Source organism: Nelumbo lutea, chromosome 5, assembly GCF_056320005.1.
Source record: "Nelumbo lutea isolate HS-2025 chromosome 5, American lotus-T2T, whole genome shotgun sequence".
Lineage (NCBI taxonomy): Eukaryota > Viridiplantae > Streptophyta > Magnoliopsida > Proteales > Nelumbonaceae > Nelumbo > Nelumbo lutea.
Window position 1 is genome coordinate 21,640,282 of NC_142688.1, and position 23,807 is coordinate 21,664,088.

The window sequence follows — 23,807 nt, forward strand, 5'->3', positions numbered from 1 at the left end:
CCAACGAAACACAAAATTTATGAGAATTGGAGATGCCACTCTTAACCGATCTCCTATTTTGTGATAACCTAAAACTTATGAAAATACTTACTATTAATCGTTAGAAGTAAACTAAGCTGTTGTGTTAACTAATTTACTCAATTAATTATTGAATAGCAGAAGTCATTATCTAAGATGACTATTAAAAACTTACATTTAAGCCTAAAAACATTTTCTTCATACTTTTTAACCAAGAGGAGATAAAGAAATTAGTTGGACGCAAAATTTATCAACCAACCACTAGAGTAACATGTATGCAAACACCTTCTAGGCACGTTGAGCACCTCCACACATTTGTCCAAGAATAAAACAATCAGACGATTCATAATGTGTCACAATGTTACATATGACCGAGGGCATGAGTTGCAGACCCTACCTAACAGCTACACATATGATAACATACAGTCTCAGTGGCCAAATGCCCTTATAAGACATGGGTCCAGCTAACAAACATGTGTAGGACCCATGGAATGAAATTTCTATATTTTTGTGTAATTTTTGTTATATTTTTTCATTTTTTTATATTTTTCTATAAATTCTTCTTTTATTTTATAACTTTTAGTCATTTTTCTATAATTTATGGTTTTTGTTTGTTTGTTGTAATTTATGTTATTTTCATCATTTTTATGATTTTCTATATTTTTTTTGTTTTTTTTGTAATTTATATTATTTTCTTCATTTTCTATCTTTATTTGTATATTATGTATTTTTTATAGTTATATTTTTTGAGAATTTATGTATTATGGGAAAAATTAATGGGTTGGATTAAACCCAAAATGGGTCATTAGTAGGTTGATGGGTCAGGTGCCCACTCAATGGCTTTTTAGAAAATACAATGTTTTTTTTTTTGGCCAACAACTATCATGCACCCTCATATAGAATTGGGATATGTTGGAAAAACTAAAAAACTAAGGGGTAGAATTGGTATGAAAAATCATGGTCTTTTGACCACACTAACTGAATCATTCTCATTTTTTATATATGGTAATAGATATAAATTCTTATTTTATTCTAGAATTTTGTGTATTTTTTTTTTGTAATTTATGGATTTTCTTTGTATTTTGTAATTTATGCTTTTTCTTCAATTTTTATGATTTTCTATATATATATATTTTTGTAAACTTTCTCTATGTTTCTTTGTTTTTTTTTTATAATTTATATTGTTTTCTTCATTATTTGTGTTTTTTTCACAATTACTTTGCAATGACAATATATACAAATAGAAAAGAATAGAAAGTTTAGGGTAAAGTTAGAAAGTAATATAAGCATGTTTTGAGCAAACCAATTGAAACATTCTCATTTTTTTTTGTAAATTCTATGTATTTCTTTACTTTTTTGCAATTTATATTATTTTTTTCCATCTTATGTTTTTCATAATTATTTTGCAATGACAATATCTATGATGGGAAAAAATAGAAAGTTGGGGGTAAAGTTGGAAAGTAAAATCATGGTGTTTTGACCAAACCAATTGCAACATTCTCATTTTTTAGTACTAAATTAATATTAAGCCCATAATAGTATTAATATTATCTAACTAAAATTAGTATTAATTTAATAAGAGGTGTCTTTTGTGTTATTTTTAAGGTTTGGTGTTTAAATGATTTCACATGCACTATGTTAATCCTAAGCGAGGTTCATGGATTTTTAATTTTTATTCTAAATACCAGGGTGAATATATATAATAATTAATTGATATATGATTTCAGAAAAAACATAAATAATGATAAATTATTGGTTATGGGATCTCCAACCACCATTTAGCCGTCCTTATGTGTCTTATTTATAATTTATGAGAATTTATGAATGGTCGCAATGAGTTAAATGAAAATAGTAGATAGCAACAAGGTTACCACCGGAGAATGTATGTGGCCATTTATGTTAAGTTTAAATACTTGAATGATCAAAAAATAATATTGGAAAACAAAAATTGTTGAAGATAAAGATGGAAAGTAAAATTAAGATACAACCATTTGCATTCTCATTTTTTATGGTTGGAAAAAGTTTAATGAACAACCTCATGAATTATGATAGTTAAATTAAATACTGGAAAAACAAAAATTGTAGAGGGTAAAAAGAAAAAATAAAATCAGTCGTTTTGACTAAAAGTTGTTACCATCTCAGTTTTATAAATGGTACAGAAAAATGACAGAAATTAAAAAAATAAAACATTAATAAAAACATGAATATTTAACACGATACGTGGGTTCGTGCCGGGCCTGGCAGGCTGGCACGGCCCAATTCGTGCTGCGCCGTGCTCGCTTTTCAACGATTTTCAACTCTAGTTCGGCCTCTAATGTCTAAACGCAGGGTTTTTAAAACATTGCAAGACATCACGCTGAAACGTTGAAACAATCCCTGCCCACTTCCTTCTCTCAGTCTTAGTGACACGCGGTGTTGCAGTAATAAAGTGCCTCGGCAACACTCGCCCACAGATAGAGAATAGAAATAGAAATATATAAAAGGAGGAAACACGGGAAACTAAGCGCGCAGCGAGCGGTTTTGTTTTCAGTGGCCAAACCCCTAATCTCATCTGCAATTATTTTGATTTCAGGTTCAGACAGAGCGGTAATGTATTCAGTTTTTCATTTCTAAGTGCTTGCTTGATTTGTTTACATGATATTTTTATCAAAGTTCACAGATGATCGTCAGTCCTGGATTATCATGAATTGTTGTTTGTAAACTCATTGGTATTTGTAGTGTTTATCTGTGTCGAGGTTTTGCAAGAGCTCGGAATTATTTTTCAGGTTATTTGGATCGATAATCTGTTTCAAAGAACTCGTTCCATTTGCTTGGACGTTCTAACCAGTTTTTTGTTGTTCAGTGCCATTTTATTTTTCTTTGTATTATCCTGCCATGTTGATTCAATAATTTATTAGTAGCTCAACTCTTCCTCCTCTTTCTCCTCAGTCCTCACCCCAACCAAAAAAATAAAAATTCATTATGGTTAATATATCATAAAACATTCCTAGCTCATTAAATATAGCAATCAATGGAGCATCAGCACTTAGGACTTAAGAGAGGACGGGGAATCCATTCCTAACTTGGGGAATGAGACTGAAAGAAAAAAAAAAAAAGAATGATGGGGAAGGCTAAAAGCTAGTCTTCTTCACATGGGCAATGTGGCTAAGTTGAAATGGATGGATATTCAGAAATGAGGACCCTAACTCAACTCAGATTGCGGAGAAAGCCCACAAAATCTTAATGGAATAGATAGAAGCGGTGGGAAAGGACTTGCTGGAAAGTCATCTGATAGGAATTAAGAACAGGAGTAAAAAGATCGTAACAATTGTAAGATGAATCCCTCCAGACTGTCTCACTGTCAAACTCAGTTTTGAATTTTGAGTCGCTTGTTAATAAGGAAGATGAAGGTTTAATCAGGTGCTTGATCCATGACCACCTTGACCAACTAAGAAGAAGGAAAATACCATTGATCTGGTTGAAGCATCCTTGGCAAGGCAGACTCTTCTATGAGAAAAGGGCTTAGGTGCCAAAGAAGTGTGGCTAGTAGGAGATATACAACTGGTCATTGGATGCCTTGGAGGAACAACTAAATTCCATAGAGGATAAGATCTATATTGGATATGTGGCATGTGGCAAGAAAAATCAGAACAAAATAAAGATTTTGCATGTGCTTCCAGAAAGCATTCAGGGTACGGCGGTTATTAATTATGATGAAAATGAGTCAATATGTTGAATAGGTTTATTTTTGAGGAGGCTTTCTGAGAACGTGCCACCTTGTCTTGTATAACTCTTGTTTCCCCAGTGATCTACCCAAAGGAGAAAGAAGTAACGTTTATACTGTTCTTAATTTGTCACTTTTCTTAAAGTTTTATGCCAAAAACCATAGCACTTTCATTTCTTAACTTTCTATTCCGTTTTGGTTCATAGATGGTTAGGTTCATAAGAAATGAATGATTTCATGAAGCGCCAATGCATCTATTTTTACCTGTCTGTGCAACAACCATGTCTATTCTCAACTACACCTGGAACACTCATATTAAATAATCTCAACTACGGTGATACCATATTAAACAATCTCCCATGACTGCAGATGGCTTCACGAACACTCATTTGTGAGACAGAACCTTGGAGGGACTTAAAGGTATACTAAATTACATGCTGTTCTTTTTAAGAAGGGTGCATTTTATAGCTACCATATAGTATTTCCGATGAAACTTGTATTACAATGCAGGCCCATGTTGAGGATATCAAGAAGACACATTTACGTGATTTGATGAGTGACTCTGAACGCTGCAAGTCAATGATGCTGTATGATTCTCAGTTTTACTCTTAGAGACTATCTTCTGTTTGAATTAGATAGCATAGCTTACAAGAAATTGAACATCTGAAGTTTTATATTACATGAATATCTGAAGTTTTATATGTTTTCTTTCTTTTTGTTTCCTGTTTTGGGATTAGTGCATATTTTCTAATATATTATCTTGCTATGTATTTCTAGTGAATCCGATGGGTTGCTATTGGACTACTCAAGGCAGTGTGCCACTCAGGAGACCATGGAGAAGCTCTTCAGACTTGCAGAGGCAGCACATCTCAAGCAAAAGATTAATAGCATGTACGGTGGAGAGCATGTAAGTAAATATCATGTCCTAAAGCACATACACTGTGCCAAATTGGTCTTAAATGCTGATGTAAGACTTGCATTTCAGGAAACTTAAATAGTTGTTTTATGGCAGAATTAAAATACTGCTGCAGTTCATATGACTAGATACTGAAGTCAACTCAACTTGGCAGAATCTTAATCTAGCTATTTGGAGTTGGCTACATGGTTTTGTTTGATATTCACTCTGTTGAGGTTGTGTGTTCTGTTAAGCTTTGAATATTTAAGTCCTTTATTATTGTTTCAACCATTTCCTTGGTTTCTCCTGACTCATTTTGAACCCTTAACTTGCATTAATTGCTTCTCACTGTTGTATGGTTATAGAACCCTCAACTTGCATTAAATTGCTCCTCACTGTTGTAGTTAGTGGTTGTCTTCAGACATGTTCAAATTGTCATAGATAAATTTCATCTTCTCTCATCACCCATTGGGATTACCCCTTACCCCTAGGTTACTAAGAATGAACCCATTTCTAGGAATACCTTTGTAGTCTTGCCCTGCATCCATCTCAATAGTTTAATCTTGTATACTTGTTTTATGGCTACTTCTTATGACAAGATAACCATTTGAACTTCGCATCTGAATTTTTGGTTGGTTTCTTCAGATAAACGGCACTGAGAATAGATCTGTCCTTCATGTAGCTCTACGTGCTTCAAAGGATAAAGTAATATACAGTGATGGGAAGAATGTGGTTCCTGATGTTTGGAAAGTCTTGGACAATATCAGCGATTTCTCTGAAAGAGTCCGAAGTGGCTCCTGGGTATTTTATTATCCTTTTTGTAAGGAAATTAACAAATATTGTATTAGTTATAGGTAAAAGGTGTACATGAAGGATTTATAACTCTATAAGGAAAGAAATATTGTATTAGTTATGGTGCTTAAATATCAAGTAAAGGCTGATAAAAAATGGTAATCAGGCTGGAGTTACAGGAAAACCATTCAAGGATGTTGTTGCTGTTGGTATTGGTGGAAGCTTCTTGGGTCCTCTATTTGTTCACACTGCTCTTCAAACAGGTGAGTTGATACCATATTGGCTATATGTTTGCCACCTACAATATAGTCTTGCTTCTATTGTAGATTTGGAAGTTGTTTCTGTTTTCCAATGTTTGAAGTTGTTCTGCACGCAGACCCAGAAGCTATACAATGTTCAAAAGGACGTCAGTTGCGATTGTAAGAAAGATCCATGAATTCAATTATTCTTGATGCATTAATTGTTTATGAAGAGTTTGATTCCTTGAGTCTTTTACCTAGGGTATATGTTTACTATGGAGTAGGGGTGGGTTTGAGCTGAGTCAAGCCAAATATCTGGATATTTGAGCTTGGTTTGGCAGAAAAAACATGAGACTTGAGTTTGGGCTTGAGCTCAACTTGAGCTAGAAACAGTAGCTCAAATTTGGGTTGACTTGAAAGCTCATATGTTTGAGCTTGGCTTGGCTCAATGAGCTGAGCTTCATTGGGCTCAAGCTTTGCTTGATTAGTAAACGAGCCTATATTATTGGGCTTGAGATCAGCTTGAATCGAGCTTTTCATGAGCTGAGCTCGAATAGCTCATGAAAAGCTCGATTTGGGTCCACCCCTACTTTGGGTCTATGATCTGATGAATGCTGCGTAGAAGAGATTTTCTGCACTAAATCTAAAATTTTTCTAGACACTTGGGGGAATTGTGTTAGGTGTTCTAGAAAAAGTTCTTCAGTTTTGATGGGTGGTATTGTAAAATCAGTCTAGATTTGGCCTAAGGGTCTTCTATAGTTGATACTGTATACTACATAGTGACTATTAATTTTGATAGCCCAATGTTATGTTTTTTAATGAGTAACTCTCTCCATTTTGTAGTCTACCTTATCCTATATTAACATTTTGCTGCAGTCTTGCAAATGTTGATCCAATTGATGTTGCCAAAAGTATCACAGGGTTGAATCCTGAAACCACATTAGGTAAACTGCATGTTTTGTGTTTTTTTCCTGGCATTTTGGCACTTTTCATTTGAAGTGTTTTCTGCGTTTCATATCCTAGCTATTTATTTTTGCAGTTGTGGTGGTTTCAAAGACTTTTACAACAGCTGAAACCATGTTGAATGCCCGAACACTGAGGGAGTGGATTTCAGCTGCCCTTGGGTCTGTGAACTAACCTAACTTAGTCTTTTGGGAATTTGGTTCTGATAATTTTCTTTTGCACACAATTCATTTATTTGTTCTACCATGTCAGACCTCAAGCAGTTGCAAAGCATATGGTGGCTGTCAGTACAAACCTTACGGTATTTCCATGTTCCTTATTTGTTTTTCTTTTCCTTGTAGCTTTTTGATTGGTCATATATTTTTCCATGTTCTGATCATAGCTTTTTGTCATGGTAGAGTTTGAGAAATAATTTATTTATTCTTTCCATAGGCATAATTTATAATTCATGTCCTAGTATATAATTGTCAAATAATCAGTTCTACACTCTTTAGCTGGAGTAAGACCTATTATGGATCTTCTCGAGGACAATGATATTACTGATTCTGTTGTCTGTTAGTGCCTAGGCACTAGAGCATTGAACCAGAGTAAATACTTGGCATGCCAATTTTGAAGGTTGCAAGTATTTGGAGCATTGTTGAGCATTTGCATATTATATATGTATATCAACTTATAAAGTGATACAATTATTTATTAACTAACATATGCACTGAATGTGAGCTTAAACCTGCAAATGAAATTTATGTGGTAACAATAAAAATATATGGCTGCTTTCTATTACTAATTTATTAATTATTGGTAATGTAAAAAGAGGTGGGTAACACTTTTTTCTTTTTTTTTTTTTGTAAATTTTTAAATATTTTATAGATAATATTATATAGGAGGTTGAAAGGAGTTATCAGGTGGTTAAAACCCCAACTCAGTTTTTGCAAAACATGGACAAAGTTTTCTTGAAATGCAACTCAAGTAGGTTCTTTGGCAGAATTTTTTGAATCGTGATCCTTATATGTGAAGCCTCGGCCCTTAATGATGGTTCTGGATGCTAAGGTTTGTGATAAGAAGAAAAGTTTGTTTTCTTTTATCACTTATTTTTGCAACCAGTTGTCTCATCCTGAGTTTGTAGATTTCTTGCTGATGGATGAAAGGATTGTTCCTTAGCAGATTCCCTTTCATATCTTAGAAATTTGGAGTCTAGAAAAATGTTTTCATCCACATTGATAAATGATGTTTGTACTTTATAAGGACCCTCTTCCCCAGTGTTATTCTTTTTTTTTGTCTGGTGGGAAAAAATAGACCTTGCTTTGTCCATGGTAGGTCAAGCAAGGATAATAAATGTTTTATTTTGATTACATATTTGTATATTTCCACATAAACATATATGTGATTAAATGCATAAGCAAATACATGCATATGTAACTATCCAGAATGGATTTGCTAATTGGTCATCCATTCAACTTCCCCAACAACAACTTAGGGACCTTCACTTAGCAATGTATTTTGGAGCTCAGAAGGCTGTGCTTGGAAATGATGTAAATGCCGGTTGGGTGCATTATTGCACCCCGGTCCTGAATTGCATGCCTTTGGAAACAATGTGAAAATAACCTTAAGATCAAAATAAACTTGCAAACTTGTCAGAGTTTACTTTGATCTTGGGTGAAAAACTACTTTGATTTTAACCAAGTAAATTCATGCTCTTCTTCCATTGAGAGAAGCACCCATGTTTTGCATTGTTAGTTGCCAAACGAGAAGAGTGTCAAATAAAGTGAAAACTTGGACACTCAGTCCCACTTTGCATGCACCTGAACCGGAGGTGTCATGATTTGTAGTGTGTGTGTATACACACACACACACACACACATTTACACCATTTCCAAACGCAGCTGAAGGTGTCTCCAGTCTCCACATTCTTCTGTTCATCCTTCACTCGTGGAAAAAGACCTTGCAATGTGTAAAAACAGAACCTCTGCTGTGGACTTTTTTTTTTTTTTAATATTTTATAGTTAAGAAGTATGGATAACTACTATCGATTGGGTAAAACTCCAATACAAGGTTGGGTATAGTGCTTATATCTGTGGGGTTGAACATGTGCCTGATACGTGCTTTCTTGAGCTAACAGAAAATATAATGTTTAGAGAAAAAGAGAAGGTCACTTTGAGGGGGTCAGACCTCCTTAAACACTAAAAACGGTTCTTGGCCCCCTATAACAAAATCCATCTTTATTCATAACATAACAATATAATCAATTCATAGAATCCAAGAAACTAAACAACTAACTGCACCTAAATCCACCAAAACACACACCCTGTTGAAAGTGTTAAAATAATTGATTTTATGTTTGTTAGGATCTGTTTAGCTGATTAAAGCCTTTTTTATTTTAATCTATTATTGTACTATCACTTAGTAGGGGCACAAGGGTCATTTTCCTTATTTTTTCGCCCTATATATTATAATGAAGCTGGTGCCGCCAATACTGTTCCATTGCCTCGACACTTTTTCTTACTTCTTCTCTTCTCTTCTCTCCTCTTCTCTTCTTTTCTCTTCTCTTTGCTGTAACGTTCAATCAGATTTACTGTCAAGATGGTATCAGAGCGTGGCCATTGAATCTGGGCAATCAAGTGTCTTCTCCAAGCTGCTGAATCTGGGTGGAACAGAGTACATTTGGGTTGTTCGAATCAGACCTGCAACTGGTACCACCCCATTTTTTTTTCTTTTCTTTTCTTCTCTTCCCTTGGTCGTGTACTAAGAGGAAAACGAATGGACCTGAACCACTGAATGTTAGCACATCCTTGTGAGGTTTTTCCTCTGCTTGTTTTGGATCGTGTGATCCTGTACCTGTGAAAGGCTGTTGTAGGTCACGTATGACCTGTTTTCTCTACTTGTTGGCTTGATGCCTTGTGTGTAAGGATCTCCCCTTGTGATTATTGCTTGTAGACCTGCTGAGAAAACTAGTAGGTTGGGACTGCTACTCCATACAAGTCTGAAAACCATATCTGTCATCTTGTTTATTTTGGAAATTGGTGCTGGTCTTGTGCTCAAATTAAGTCCAAAAACTGCAGTGTGGGTGGACTAATCACTTGTTGTGTGTGGAGTTTTTTTGTTCTGATATAAGGAGGGATCCTAAGTTAAAGTTTTTTGATAAAAAAATTCTGTGTTGACCATGTCTTCTGAGAATTCTGCTACTTTAGGGATTTTTGAAAATCAAAATGGGGTAAGTGGGGGAATGGATATGAGTTTCCCCATGGCTGTCATTCCCTTTGATGGTCTGAATTACCTTGAATGGTGTAGGGGAATAAAACTCTACATCACTGCTAGGGGAAAAATAGGATACATCAATGAGAAAGTGAAGGAACCGAAGTGCGGAAGTGCTGAATATGATAGATGGAACCAAGAAAATAGTATGGTGATGTCTTGGCTCTTGGTTTCCCTGCTGCCATAGGTGAGAAAAACTTTTATGTGGGCTGAAACTGCTTGTGAAATATGGGAACAAGAAAAGTCCACCTATTCAGAGCAGAGACATTATGCCAAGATATACCAACTGCAAGCTGAATTGTCCACTTGTAAGTAGGGAGAAAGGAGTCTCTCGGTGTACTATTCGGATCTGACATCGATATGGAAAGAACTTGATCACTATCAGAATGTTAACCGAAAGTGTGATGAGGATGCAAAGGCATACAAATCACTTGTATCTCTACAATGGGTATTTGCCTTCCTCTTGGGGCTGAATCCTTCATATGAGTTCATCAAGGTGTAGATCTTGGGAAGTAAAGACTTGCCATCAGCTCAGGAGGTTTATGCCTTGATTCAGTCAGAAGAAAGTAGAAGAAATGTGATGAATTCTATAGAGGGGGAGACAGTTGCTCTAGCTGTCCGGGGAAGTTCAGATACTAATGTTGGAGGTGGTTCTAATAAGGGTGACTCTCAGAAGAGAACAAATGATAAGAGTAAGCTTTGGTGCATTCACTGGCGGAAGGCAAGACACACCATAGATACCTGATGGGATCTCCATGGAAAACCTAAATGGGCACAGGATTTGGGTAAGAAGTCAACAACTGATCAGAGCAAGAAACCAAGTCAGCAGAATCAGAAAAGGTATAACTCAGCTAATATGGCATCTCAAGAGATTGGTCCCATGGTAACTCAGGAAAGGCATCCCAGTTCTGACCCTAAGGTAGAGATCATTAACTCCTTTCGTGACCATTTGGAATTATATGGTAGGACTCTTCGCCAGATGGATACTGGTCCTACTTCTACCTCTTTTGCATTTGCTTCAGGTAACACTACCACTGCCTTCCATGTGTCATCTCGTACCTTTGATTCCTCTTGGGTAATTAACTCTGGAGCCTCAAACCACATGACCAGTAAGTCAAATTTATTTCAGACATACAATCTTCTCTCTGGGAGAGATAAGGTGAGACTAGCTGATGGCTCTTTCTCCACCATAGCCGACCAAGGAACCATATCTCTCTCACTCGGCCTTACCCTCTCTAATGTACTACATGTTCCTAAGCTACCTATAAATCGGCTTTCCATTAGTAGTATTACTCACTCCTTGAACTGGTCAGTTACTTTCTTTCCGTCTTCATGTGTGTTTCAGGATTTGGCCTCGGGGAAGACGATTGGTAGAGGAAGCATGGTGGATGGCCTCTACGTGTTGGAGAATAAAACTGGTCTTGTGGCTTTAGAGTCTTTGAGTTCGTCTAGTGAGAGTCAAGTCTATTTATGGCATAGTCGTCTTGGTCATCTTTCTTTTGAGTCGTTAAAAGTTATGTTTCCAAAGTTGTTTGAATCTTTGTCTGTGAGTCGGTTGTAGTGTCAGACATGTCAATTGAGTAAACATTGTAGAAGCTCTTTTCCTTTGAGAAATAAAAGATTTGAATTTCCGTTTCATATTGTTTATTCTAATGTTTGGGGCCCTGTTACTCTACCTACTGAGGTTGGATATAAGTACTTCATTACCTTGATCAATGATTATTCTAGATACACCTGGGTTTACCCTATGCGGTCTAGAGAGGAAGTGCCTAAAATTGTGAAAGACTTTTAACGCATGGTGTTCACTTAGTTCCAAACTGAAATCCATATTTTCCAATCGAATAATGCAAAGGAATACTTTCATAGTGATCTCACAGAATTCTTTGCTTCGAGTGGATCATTTCAACGAAGCTCTTGTGCTAGGACACCTCAACAAAGCGGTGTTGCTGAAAGAAAAAACCGTCATGTTCTTGAAGTAGCTCGTGGCTTGTTAATTCATATGAATGTTCCAAAGCGCTTTTGCATGGATGCTGTTCTGTGTGCTACGTACATCATCAACTGTATGCCCTCTCGGTTATTAGAGTATAAGGCCCCAGATCAGCTTTTGTTTACTACAGCTCTGTTGTTCCCCATTCCAATGCGTGTTTTTGAGTGTCGTTGCTTTGTTCACTTGTCACCTACTCGGGGTAAACTTGATCCTCGTGCTATTCCTTGTGTCTTCCTTGGTTACCCTCTATCTCAAAAGGGGTACCATTGCTATGATCCCGTTTCTCGTAAATACTATGTCTCAATAGATGTGTCATTCTTTGAGAATCAACCTTTCTTCTCGGTTTCTCCTCAGGGGGAGAGTAGGGTTGAGGAGAAACAGGCTCAGACTCAACTACCTCCTCTACCTTACCCTCCATTCCGCGTCTTTCTTCGCCGCCACAAAAGCTAGTAGAGTTCAAGAGCCGTTGAACCTGACACTATGCAACCAACATCATCGGCTTCACCGGAGGTTGATCCTTCCCATCAGCTAGGTACACTTCTATTGATATGCTTGCTCCTCTCAATGTTGATTCCCCTGTCATAAATGATCTTGATGTTCTTATTGCTAAGAGAAAGGATGTTAGATCTTGTACCACTAACCATCCTATCTCTCACTTTGTGTCCTATGATATTTCATCTTCATATCGTGCATTCTTCTCCTCTGTTGACAGTATCCCCGTTCCTAAGAATGTGGCAGAAGCTTTATCCAAACCTGAATGGACAGATGCAATGAAGGAAGAGATTGATGCATTACACAAAAATGGCACTTGGGAGTTGGTGGATCTTCCTGAAGGGAAGGAACCAGTGGGGTGCAAGTGGGTATTCACAGTGAAACACAATGTTGATGGAACTGTTGAAAGGTACAAGGCCAGACTGGTGGCAAAAGGTTTTACACAAGTATATGAAGTGGACTATGCAAAGACTTTTGCCCCAATAGCCAAGATGAACTCTATCAGAATTCTCCTTTCACTAACGGCAAATCTTGATTGGGAGCTACACCAATTGGACATCAAAAATGCTTTTTTGAATGGTGGTTTAGAAGAAGAAGTGTACATGACCCAACCTCCAGGTTTTTGTGCTAAAGCCAGTGAACAGAAAGTGTGCAAGTTAAAAAAAATCTTTATATGGGTTGAAACAATCTCTTTGGGCCTGTTTTAGTAAGTTCCACTCAGCAATTCAGCAGATGGGGTTCAAACAATGCTAGTCAGATCACACACTATTTCTAAAGAAAGGTGAAGGAAAAATTGCAGCTCTAATTGTGTATGTGGATGACATAGTGATCATAGGAGATTGGGTGGCTGAAATACAGAGACTACAAAAGTTCTTAGCCACTCAATTTGAGGGGAAAGATCTAGGCCTCTTATGTTACTTCCTTGGAATTGAAGTTGCCCGCTCTCACAAGGGCATCTTTATTTCCCAACAGAAATATGTACTAGATCTACTAGAAGATACAGACAAATTGGGGGTGAGACTAACTGACTCACCAATTGAACCTAACCATCATCTGGGAGATAGTTAGGGAGAGTTCTTAAAAGATGTGAAGAAGTTTCAAAGACTTGTAGGGAGACTCTTGTATTTGTCTATGACCAGGCCTGATATTGCTTATGCAGTGGGTGTCCTTATCAGTTCATGCACAATCCTAAGACAATTCACCTTGAAGCTGCAGAGAGGATCCTCAGATACCTCAAGAAGTTTCATGGAGCTGGTTTGCTGTTCTAGAAACATGGACATTTAAAGGTGGAGGTATATATTGATGCTGATTGGGTAGGGGCAGTTGATGACCGGAAGTCTACCAGTGGATATTGTGCCTTTGTAGGGGGAAACCTAGTCACATGGAGAAGTAAGAAGCAAAGTGTGGTGGCTAAGTCTAGTGCTGAAGCAGAATACAGAGCTATGTCTCATTTTGTTGTTGAAATCATGTGGATAAGAAATCTGTTAGGAGAACTGGGTTTTACAGTTAGCAACCCTATGTCACTCTATTGTGACAATAAGGCTACTATCAACATTGCAGCTAATCCAGTCCTCCATGATAGGACGAAACACATTGAAGTGGACAATCATTTTATTAGAGAGAAACTTGTAAGTGGAGAAGTGTGCACCCCATATGTCAGCTCAGAAGAACAACTTGCAGACATCTTCACCAAAGGCCTTCATCATGTGCGGCATAATGATTTGTGTGACAAGTTGGGCATGATTGACATCTATGCTCCAACTTGAGGGGGAGTGTTGAAAGTGTTAAAAGAATTGATTTTATGTTTGTTAGGGTCTGTTTGGCTGATTAAATCCTTTTTTTATTTTGATGTATTATTGTACTATCACTTAGTAGGGGCACAAGGGTCATTTGCCTTCTTATTTTTTCGCTCTATATATTATAATGAAGCTGGCGTCGCCAGTACTGTTCCATTGCCTCAACGCTTCTTCTTCTTCCTTCTTCTCTTCTCTTCTCTCCTCTTCTCTTCTTTTCTCTTCTCTTTGCTGTAACCTTCAATCAGATTTACTGTCAAGACACCCCATTACAAGAAACTACCAATCCACTAATATACTAGCCACTACATATGTAGCATTGCCCATCCGGTGGTAGGCAGTTGAGTGGTATGATACGTGCATTTGCGTAAGAGTTTTTTTTTTTTGTCCAGCATGTACATAAAAGAGTTGAGTGGTGCATAACATTGCCCATCCAGTGGTACATGCATTTGTTTGAATAACATTTTCTTTACCTGCAAACCTTGAATAATGTAAAATATCTCTCCATTTATTCTTATATAAACACCATAATACAAGAATAGCCCAGATTCCCTATAGACAATTGTCGAGGTTGTACCAAGAATTGTGAACTAGGTATCAGGTATACATCGTATACTGAAGCCATGTTTTACATGATGGTGCCATGTCCAGCACATGTTGGACAATATGTTCTGTTAATTGTCATGTAGATATTTCAAATACCAACATACTTGTTAGATCCTTCTTAGTCTGACTGATGACAAGCCTCATAGCCCACCATATTCTCTTGCATCAGACCTGCAATATTTCTGGTTCTAGATTCTTTTCACTGCTTCTTGTGTATGTCTACATATATATTTCCTAGTGCTTGTATGTACGGGCAAGTAATTGCAGTCTTTTTGTTCCTTGAATAAACTTGACTATCCATTTCATGTTTTCAAATATCATCGCCCTTATTACATTATTTTCTGTACTTTGTTTCCTCTTTTCCTTTTGAAGGGTAATGTTTAATGCGTTGAACATGATCGTCTTTAGTCAAATATTTTCTATCTTATCTGCAAATTTGCTACTTCTATTGTGCAGCTTGTTGAGAAGTTCGGAATAGACCCTAACAATGCTTTTGCCTTCTGGGACTGGGTTGGAGGCCGATATAGTGGTAAACATATTTATTACATGTTTATGGCATTTTATTGTTTACTTGAAGTTTGGGTCTAATGAAATTCTTTGCCTACCTTGTGGGCCTTTTTTGATAGTATTCTTCTTATTGCAGTTTGCAGTGCTGTTGGTGTGCTGCCTTTGTCTCTCCAATATGGGTTCTCAGTTGTTGAGAAGTATGGTGATTGCATCTATGATTCCCTGTGTTATCTGTTTACAATCTATAATGATCGTTGTGTTGTTATAGCTTTTGTATACTTTCTCGTGATTCTGCTATGTAATTGCTTAAAATCTTACTTTTCTCTTTCTTAAAGGTTTCTAAAAGGAGCTTCAAGCATTGATCAACATTTCCTTTCAGCACCATTTGAGAAAAACATACCTGTAAGGGCCCGGCAGATCTATTTTGCTTTGTTTTTTTTTTCAGAATGAAGAAATTTGTGTTGTCTAATTGGCAGATCGAAGCACAATCCATCAATTGCATACTGTTAGCTGTAAATACATAGGTAGTGGGTCAGGCCTGGTTGTACCTCCGAAAGAATGCTGCCAGTCAATCCTAACCACCTTATCTATTGCATTGTTTTGGAAACTTTATTTGCATATGGCTAATAGTAGAAGAACGTGTTTAACAGATCAGTTGCTCGTGGCTGTCAATTTGGCTTAATTCTTTGACTAGATATCTGAGTTGGGATCATCTAACATTAGACCCAAACAATGCATCTGCTTGTGGCTGTCAATTTGCCCTGGTTGTACCTCTGATTCGATTATTAAAAATCCTAACCCTAATTACTTTTACATTTTGTATAAAATGTAATTGGACTTGGATCTTACTTGAATGGGGTTAGATACACATCCAATTTGATTATTAAATGCATGTAGGGTTTGAAATCCAAATCTGAAATAATCTTTGGATATAGGGTTGGGTCTTGGACTTTTGTACTCCATCAAGAGCTCTTGGTTTGCTAATTTCTTTTCGGCAATCCATCAGATGGGATGCCTTGCATGCTCTCTTGTTGTTTTCTGTCTTTGGTTTTGACCTATTTGATAACATTGTATTGGTTTCATTGATCAGGTGCTATTAGGTTTGTTGAGTGTTTGGAATGTTTCGTTTCTTGGATATCCTGCAAGAGTGAGTATTTATGAGATGATCAATATACACTATGAACTGCAATTATATGCATATGTTTCTGGAAATAGCTTTGTGGTGGTCACCTCATAACAACAAAGTATTTTAATATGCATTCAGGCAATCTTACCATATTCTCAAGCCCTAGAGAAATTTGCACCACATATTCAACAGGTATACGTTCTAATTCCCTATTTGGATTTCATTTCGAAGTTTCTATTTGCAATCTCTCTCTCTCTTAATCACTAAATCTACATGAATGTAGGTTAGCATGGAGAGTAATGGGAAGGGTGTATCAATTGATGGAGTGCACCTTCCATATGAGGCAGGTGAAATTGATTTTGGTGAGCCAGGAACAAATGGTCAGCATAGCTTTTACCAGCTAATTCATCAGGTATTTGGGATCCTATCTTAAAATGGCAGCTCATTATTACCCTCTATCTAAAAGGCAATGCTATCCCTACAAACAGGAAATGGTTTCTGAAGTTCTTATGACTTTAATATGATACATATGGTTGGATGACCCCAGGTTACCTGTTGAGCAGGTTGGACCTCAGAACTCACACCATGCTGCATTCCCTTATTTTAGCCTACCCAAAAGATGACATAGAGCCTGTCTTTCCATGCGTTGTGTAGGTGTGGTACCAAATCTTACCAATGCTCAATGAATTGACCTGAAGGTAGAAACATTTTCCTCTATATGTTGTGGTTCATCGGTTCAACCAGCTGGGTCAAGCTGGTCAACCTGTTGACATGTCATCCTTGTGTGTGTGTGGGTAATATACATTATCATATAATATATACATATATTCAAAATACGTGCTTATATTCTGCATAAAATATATATTTTTATTTTAGTTTTAATTTTTTATGCTAAAAGTTAAGACTTGAGGCCAAAAAAGGCATTCTTTTGGTTGGAATGGCCAGTTGGCTGGATTTTAGAGCCTGACCAAATTCTCTGGTGGACCAGTTCACGTTTTTTTGGTTGGACTATCCAGTCCTGTCCTGGTTCTATGAACACTACAATCACTACCTGGGCATAGAGTTTGCATTCTGTTTATCTAGATATGCAAATAATTAGTTTAGTAAAAATGTACCAAATCCTTGAACCATGCTTTGTTGAGGTTTAACCAACACTAAAGATGCTCAAACATGGACATGTGGATCTGATTCTCTTTTATTTTAGTTTTAATTTTTTATGCTAAAAGTTAAGACTTGAGGCCAAAAAAGGCATTCTTTTGGTTGGAATGGCCAGTTGGCTGGATTTTAGAGCCTGACCAAATTCTCTGGTGGACCAGTTCACGTTTTTTTGGTTGGACTATCCAGTCCTGTCCTGGTTCTATGAACACTACAATCACTACCTGGGCATAGAGTTTGCATTCTGTTTATCTAGATATGCAAATAATTAGTTTAGTAAAAATGTACCAAATCCTTGAACCATGCTTTGTTGAGGTTTAACCAACACTAAAGATGCTCAAACATGGACATGTGGATCTGATTCTCTTTTTCTTGAGCAGGACATGAATATGGAAAATGGGTGTTCCATTTGGTATAGTGGTGCCGTGCTTTTGTATTTGTTTTTTTATGCTAAATGTCATTTTTAAATACTTGTCAATGTGTTCTTGACATATCTGGACATCTTTGGAATTCCTAGTATCATCATCATCATCATCCATACCTTATCCCAACTATATGGGGCTAGCTACATGAATCCTGTTTTGCCAATCTGTTCTATTTAAAGCCATATCCACTGTTAAAGTGCTTAAATAATTTCTTACTACTACCCATGTCCTTTGGAATTCCTTGTATAAAGTGTTAAAATATAAGAAATCTTCCCACAATAAAGTATATTCTAGGAGTGTCATTGCAGTAGCCAGTGGCCCAGTGTCACACCAGATACATGTCATTTCCAACATGGGTATACTAGATATATACATATATCAGGATAACCATGGGTATGTGTGTGTGTGTGTGTGTGTGTGTGTGTGATTGGCAGTCTGAACTGTGATTGTTCAACTGAGTAATTTGAGTCTTTTAGTTGATTGCATTTTCTTTTCATTTGGTTCATCATTTCTCACCTGTTTTTTCATATGGGTCAAGTGCATTGGCACCATTTCTGCATCTATGGGATGTTATAGGCAATTTCAAACTTTCTCCATAAATTTGGATTTTTAGGAAATCAAGCTCCACCCTACAGGATAATAAAAAGAAAGGAGAAAAAGAGAAAGTAGATAAAATTGAAAAGAGAAGCACAACCACAATAAAGACGGATATTACGAAATTCAGTGACTTTGAAAACATGTCTAGTTAACCTTGCTTTTTTCTTTTTTTTTTTTTTCTCTATGAGGCTGATTTTTATTGCCCGAGAATTAGGAGTGGTGCATGGTCGTCTTAAATGCATATATATAATATCCCTTTAGCTAAATTAGGACTATTTGGGGTTCATTGTAGTTAACTTCGTGGTAGTTGGTGCCACAGGGTTTGGGAACAGAGATGCATGTTCACATTGCCTTGTTGAATTTTGACCGATGATACTTCTTTCTGAAAGCAGTAATTTGTAATTTGATAAATGGCTTTGGAATAGCCTTGCTTGACGCATTTACAGATTCATTCTATTTATCCCTTGGAAATGTATTATAAAAATTCAACATTAGTCACATGCCAAGTAGAATATTTTACATGATTAAGCAAAGCCTTAGCCCAATTATTTGAGCCTTCTCAGTTTCCATGTAGAACCCTTAAATGCTTCTATTAAGGGCCATTGCCTAATTTGGCCCCCGGCCAAATTAGCATTTTTTGCATTAGCATCCTTTGGAGGGGTGGACTAGGTATGGGACTAACCATTGGCATTTTTTGCACAAAGTGGCTACTTTGAAACTTGTACTACATTCTCATTCTTATCATCCCAAGATTTTACTATTGCACTAAACAAGGGCCCCTTGGTTTCCACACTGTAAGTGGCAAATGTTTCTATATGCTAGGCTTGAAATAATCTTCAAATGATTATTCATTGTTATCTTCAAAAACCTTTGATTGCTTTCTACACTATACGTGGCAAATGTTTTCTTGTTTTGATTGGTACCACATGTGGAAATTTTCTCTGTTATGATCACATGTTAGGCCTTGTGCCAACCATTTGACACAATTTAGCTAAGCCTTGTCCCAACCATATGGGGTTGGCTACTTGAAATAATCTTCCAAGTAATTATTGATTATATCTACAAGCATGTTCTGCTGAAATTTCCAGGGACGGGTTATTCCTTGTGATTTCATTGGTGTTGTGAAGAGTCAACAACCTGTCTACTTGAAAGGTATTCTAAATGAACTCCTGGTAGGGGAGTTAATTTTTTGGTAGCTTTTTAGGGAGAGCCTGTCTTCTGTACCTTTGATTTGTAATGGTCATTTCGAATCACTTTATTTCTCTTGTTCTTGATCTCAATGTAGGGGAGCTGGTGAGTAATCATGATGAGCTCATGTCTAACTTTTTTGCACAACCAGATGCCCTTGCATATGGGAAGGTAGGCCTTTTGCTGTAGTGTGAATCTCTGATCTTGTTTCCGGTGGAGATCTGCTAATCTATATTCTTCTATTCTTGGTGGCTAGACTATCTTTGGAAAATGATATTCTTAATTCTTGTAAAAACTTTGTGACATATTCAAACTTCATAGTTGTTTAAACTTTGTAGTACTATCTAAATTAATTTTCTACATTTAATTTTTCTTTTTTCATGAGTCACCTGATGTTTCCTCTTGGAAGGAAAATTTTCTCATAAGTATATCAACCATTTCTTCAGAATGATATTTATGGCTGAACCATGGGCTTTACGATGTCATATTCCACAATTCCATTATCTGTCTGCCTGAATATCTAACCTAATTTATTTTGCTTTATAGACCCCAGAGCAGTTATTAAATGAGAACGTGCCTCAACATCTTGTTTCTCACAAGGTGATTTTTCTCCTGGTTCCTGTTTTAATTTTCAAATTCTGACATGTTCCTTTTAACATTCAGTATTAGCTCATGCCTTGTTTCTGCAGACTTTCTCTGGCAACCGGCCATCCCTGAGCCTTTTACTTCCCTCTTTGAATGCTTATAATATTGGACAGGTATTTCTGCAGTTCTTTTTACAATTTTACTGTTCTGTTTAGTTCTCTTAATTGTAATAATTTCTCTTGTCAATGTGCTGAGTTTTTGTTGAAGAAGTTTGAACTTCTTTCCATGTTTTTCTTCTATAGTGAACAAATTCTCCTATTTGTACTGGATGTTTTACTTTACTAGTTTTGTTTTGACTGCAATGGGATTAAGGGGATATCATTCTGACTGCAAGTGAAAATTGTACATTTTCCGAATGGGAAATCTCTTTCCATTGCATGTCCATCTGTAGAAGAGGGTAAAGCTCTCCATTTCACATCTGTTGCTTTCAGGAGAATTTCCTTGATTTCATTTCTTGGCCCACTGAAATTAGTAGTGGTATTATTGGCAATGGTCCTATAGAAATTGTATCTGAAAAGGTGGTTTTCATAGATTACCTTACTAAAAAGACTAAATGCATGCCCACTCAAGTATGATAATTTCATTCTGTCATGTTGTGAACCTCCTGAGGCATGGAAGAATGTTTGATTCAATGAGTTACTGGATGTTTCAGTTTGTGGAAAAATGTTTGATTCAATGAGTTACTGGATGTTTCAGTTTGTTCAAAATCCTTCTCGTTTTACTAGCTTATCATCTGACAACGTAGGCTTTTTTTTCAAAGCAAGGAGAATGTTTATGTTTATCATTGAAGAAAAATATATTATGAGAATTTTCAGTTAACATCGTTTGTATGCCATATTGGCACTCTATATAGAAAACAAACACAAATTGTCCATCCTGAATTTGGATCAATGCTCCACTCACTTTATTATACCCACCTAACTTAGCTTTTCAACTCAATCATCATGCATGCCCATAATCCAGCAGTCCAGACGAGTCTCTTCCCTCTGCTGTTGCAGAACAATCATTTGTTTCCACATAGACATCCTATTTACATGAAAATATGGAAGCATAGACATATTGTGGGGTTTAAAACACTAGATAATGGCTACTTGAAAACAGATGGAAGGTTCAAGGTGGCTTGGAAACACTAGTGATTATATCCTGTACCTCTAGAGGTGCGCTGATATTTACTTGGGAAATGCTACAATAGTGTTGATGGTAAGGTTTATAAATTGGTAATTCTTACAAAGGGAATGCTGTCCATTTTCTTGAATGGTGTAAACTCCAAATTATCATGGCTTTGGTAGTCAGAATAAGAAACTTAAATATCTTTGTTACTTTTCTATTTCTTTTGATGAATACCTAGAATTTATTAGAAAAAAGAAGAAAAAAAGAACCTATCAATAAAATTTCTGGAAAAAAAGAACATGCTAGAGGCTGAAACCAAAGACACCTCAAAGACACAAAAGGAATCAACGGGCCTAATGCAAAATGAGGTGATCAAACAGTAGCGTATATCTGTAAGGAACCAAGTCACCAACCTCACAGCTGAGATTCAAGTACCCAAATCACCCACATCCAGTCCAGGTAAAATCTCTTTTTAAGTTATTCATTAATATCTTGTCATTGATTTCAGAATTTCTGAGGTTTCTACAAAAACTAAAATGAAAAGGGCACACACTTGGTAACAGGATTGCCTTTCAGGTGAGATAGGGCGGATGCATTGCTTTTGACCTCTGAAAATATACGATGTCAGATAATCAAATGCACTAAATTACATTCTAGCTAGACACAGTCCTTGAGTGACCATTTGTGTATCTTAGTTGAAAATGGTCTTGGCTGTTGATATTAACCCCACTAAGCGTAGGTGCTACTTTTTGGGATTGCCTTTGTCAGAGGGGCATCTTTCTGTAATAAGCAACAAAACACCGTGTCTTTGCCCCTGGATTTATGCACTGAGAACATCATTTCACCCAGAATGAAAAGAGAAAAAACTTCTTTCTGTTAATGCTCTTATCAACCTTTTTTTTTTTGTGTTTTCAGCTATTAGCAATCTATGAACACAGAATTGCTGTGGAGGGTTTTATATGGGGGATCAATTCATTCGACCAGTGGGGGGTGGAGTTGGGCAAGGTATGGTGCTTTTCTTGATGCTATATTGCCAGCAATTTCCATCTCTATGGTTCTTTTTCATGATGAGATTTGTTTTTCTATGTCTTAAATGCAGTCACTTGCTTCTCAAGTTAGAAGGCAACTTAATGCATCTCGTATAAAAGGAGAGCCGGTTGAAGGCTTTAATTTCAGCACCACGAAGATGCTAAACAAATATCTAGAGGTATGAAATTGCACCCCAGCATCATGTTGAATGCCATGAGGATGGTGGGTGAACTTGCATGCTGGAACCAATCAATTACATGATTGTTAGGGAAGCTAAGGTTGCCAATTCTAGGACAAATGATCTTGTTATCCATAGGTAAAACTGTGACATGTGGGAGGTCAGAAGTTACCACATTGATATGGCTTCTCTCTCCCCTTCATGTGGGTCTAACCAAGGGAAGTTCCCTTGTTTGTCATTGGCCGTTTTCCTATATGACAAATGATCATATCTGCAACATTTCCATAACTGATCATGAAAAATTATCTAAATTGTTGCATCACTGTAGAATAACAGTTGATCTTTGGCATGAGAGGTCTGTTGGGTTTGGTGATAGCCAATTATTATGGTCATAATTAAGGCTCCCTTCCTCTCGGTTTGTGTCTACCAGCTTATCTCATTCCACAGATGTGATGCTAGTCGCTTCACAGGCATCTACTGACAATAGACATGCATTTGCACATGACATAGATTATATTAATTTTTATGATGCAGTAGCACCCTGTGTATTCTACCTGACAAATCCTGATTTTCGCTTTGTATCGTTCTGGCTGTGGTATATATATAAAAACGTTTTCTTTTTCACAGGCGAAATCACGAGTTCTTGCTCATCCATCTACTATTCTACCAAAGATGTAGTAGATGTTGGTCAAGTTCAATAAGGCTTATACTTCGATCCCGTGGAGCATCTACAGATTTTGGGAATCATGATAATACACTTGTATATTTGGAGATCCAGATACCGTCATTCGGGATATCAAAACCTACAGGTTGAGTTTTGGAGCTGACTGGCTTTGGCGTGGTTAATAAAATCAGAAGAAAAAAAAAGAAGGAAACTGGTGCTATCAATGAGTTCAACTTTGAAATAATTTTTGGCTAAATTAAAGTCATTTCAGGATTTGCAGATGTTTACATTTCCCATGGGCCTGCCAGCCCGATAAAACTTCTTCTTAATCGGGGTTAGAGTGGGGTTCGGTTGAAGCTGACTCGATCAAATCTGTAATGATATTAAGGGTTTGTTTGGTTTGCAGTTGGAATTTGAATCAAAATCTCTCTGAATTGTATTCAGAA

General features: G+C 36.7%; 1 protein-coding gene across 2 annotated transcripts; it reads left to right on the forward strand.

The window, feature by feature from the left end:
• Positions 1–2,240: 2,240 nt before the first annotated feature.
• Positions 2,241–23,807, forward strand: LOC148850912 (glucose-6-phosphate isomerase, cytosolic-like). Of its 2 annotated transcripts, none has more exons than XM_088947135.1 (23): positions 2,241–2,604; positions 4,091–4,141; positions 4,232–4,308; positions 4,499–4,628; positions 5,262–5,417; positions 5,575–5,671; positions 5,785–5,827; positions 6,524–6,591; positions 6,687–6,771; positions 6,863–6,911; positions 15,194–15,266; positions 15,381–15,441; positions 15,580–15,646; positions 16,335–16,391; positions 16,509–16,562; positions 16,654–16,782; positions 19,636–19,699; positions 19,833–19,906; positions 20,282–20,335; positions 20,425–20,493; positions 22,406–22,495; positions 22,590–22,697; positions 23,325–23,807. In XM_088947135.1, exons 2-23 carry the CDS (start codon positions 4,091–4,093, stop codon positions 23,373–23,375), a joined length of 1,707 nt encoding a protein of 568 aa, XP_088803261.1. In that variant the 5' UTR covers positions 2,241–2,604; the 3' UTR covers positions 23,376–23,807. The 2 variants fall into 2 exon arrangements, with proteins under 2 accessions (XP_088803261.1, XP_088803262.1); XM_088947136.1 differs by having other exon boundaries at positions 2,241–2,590.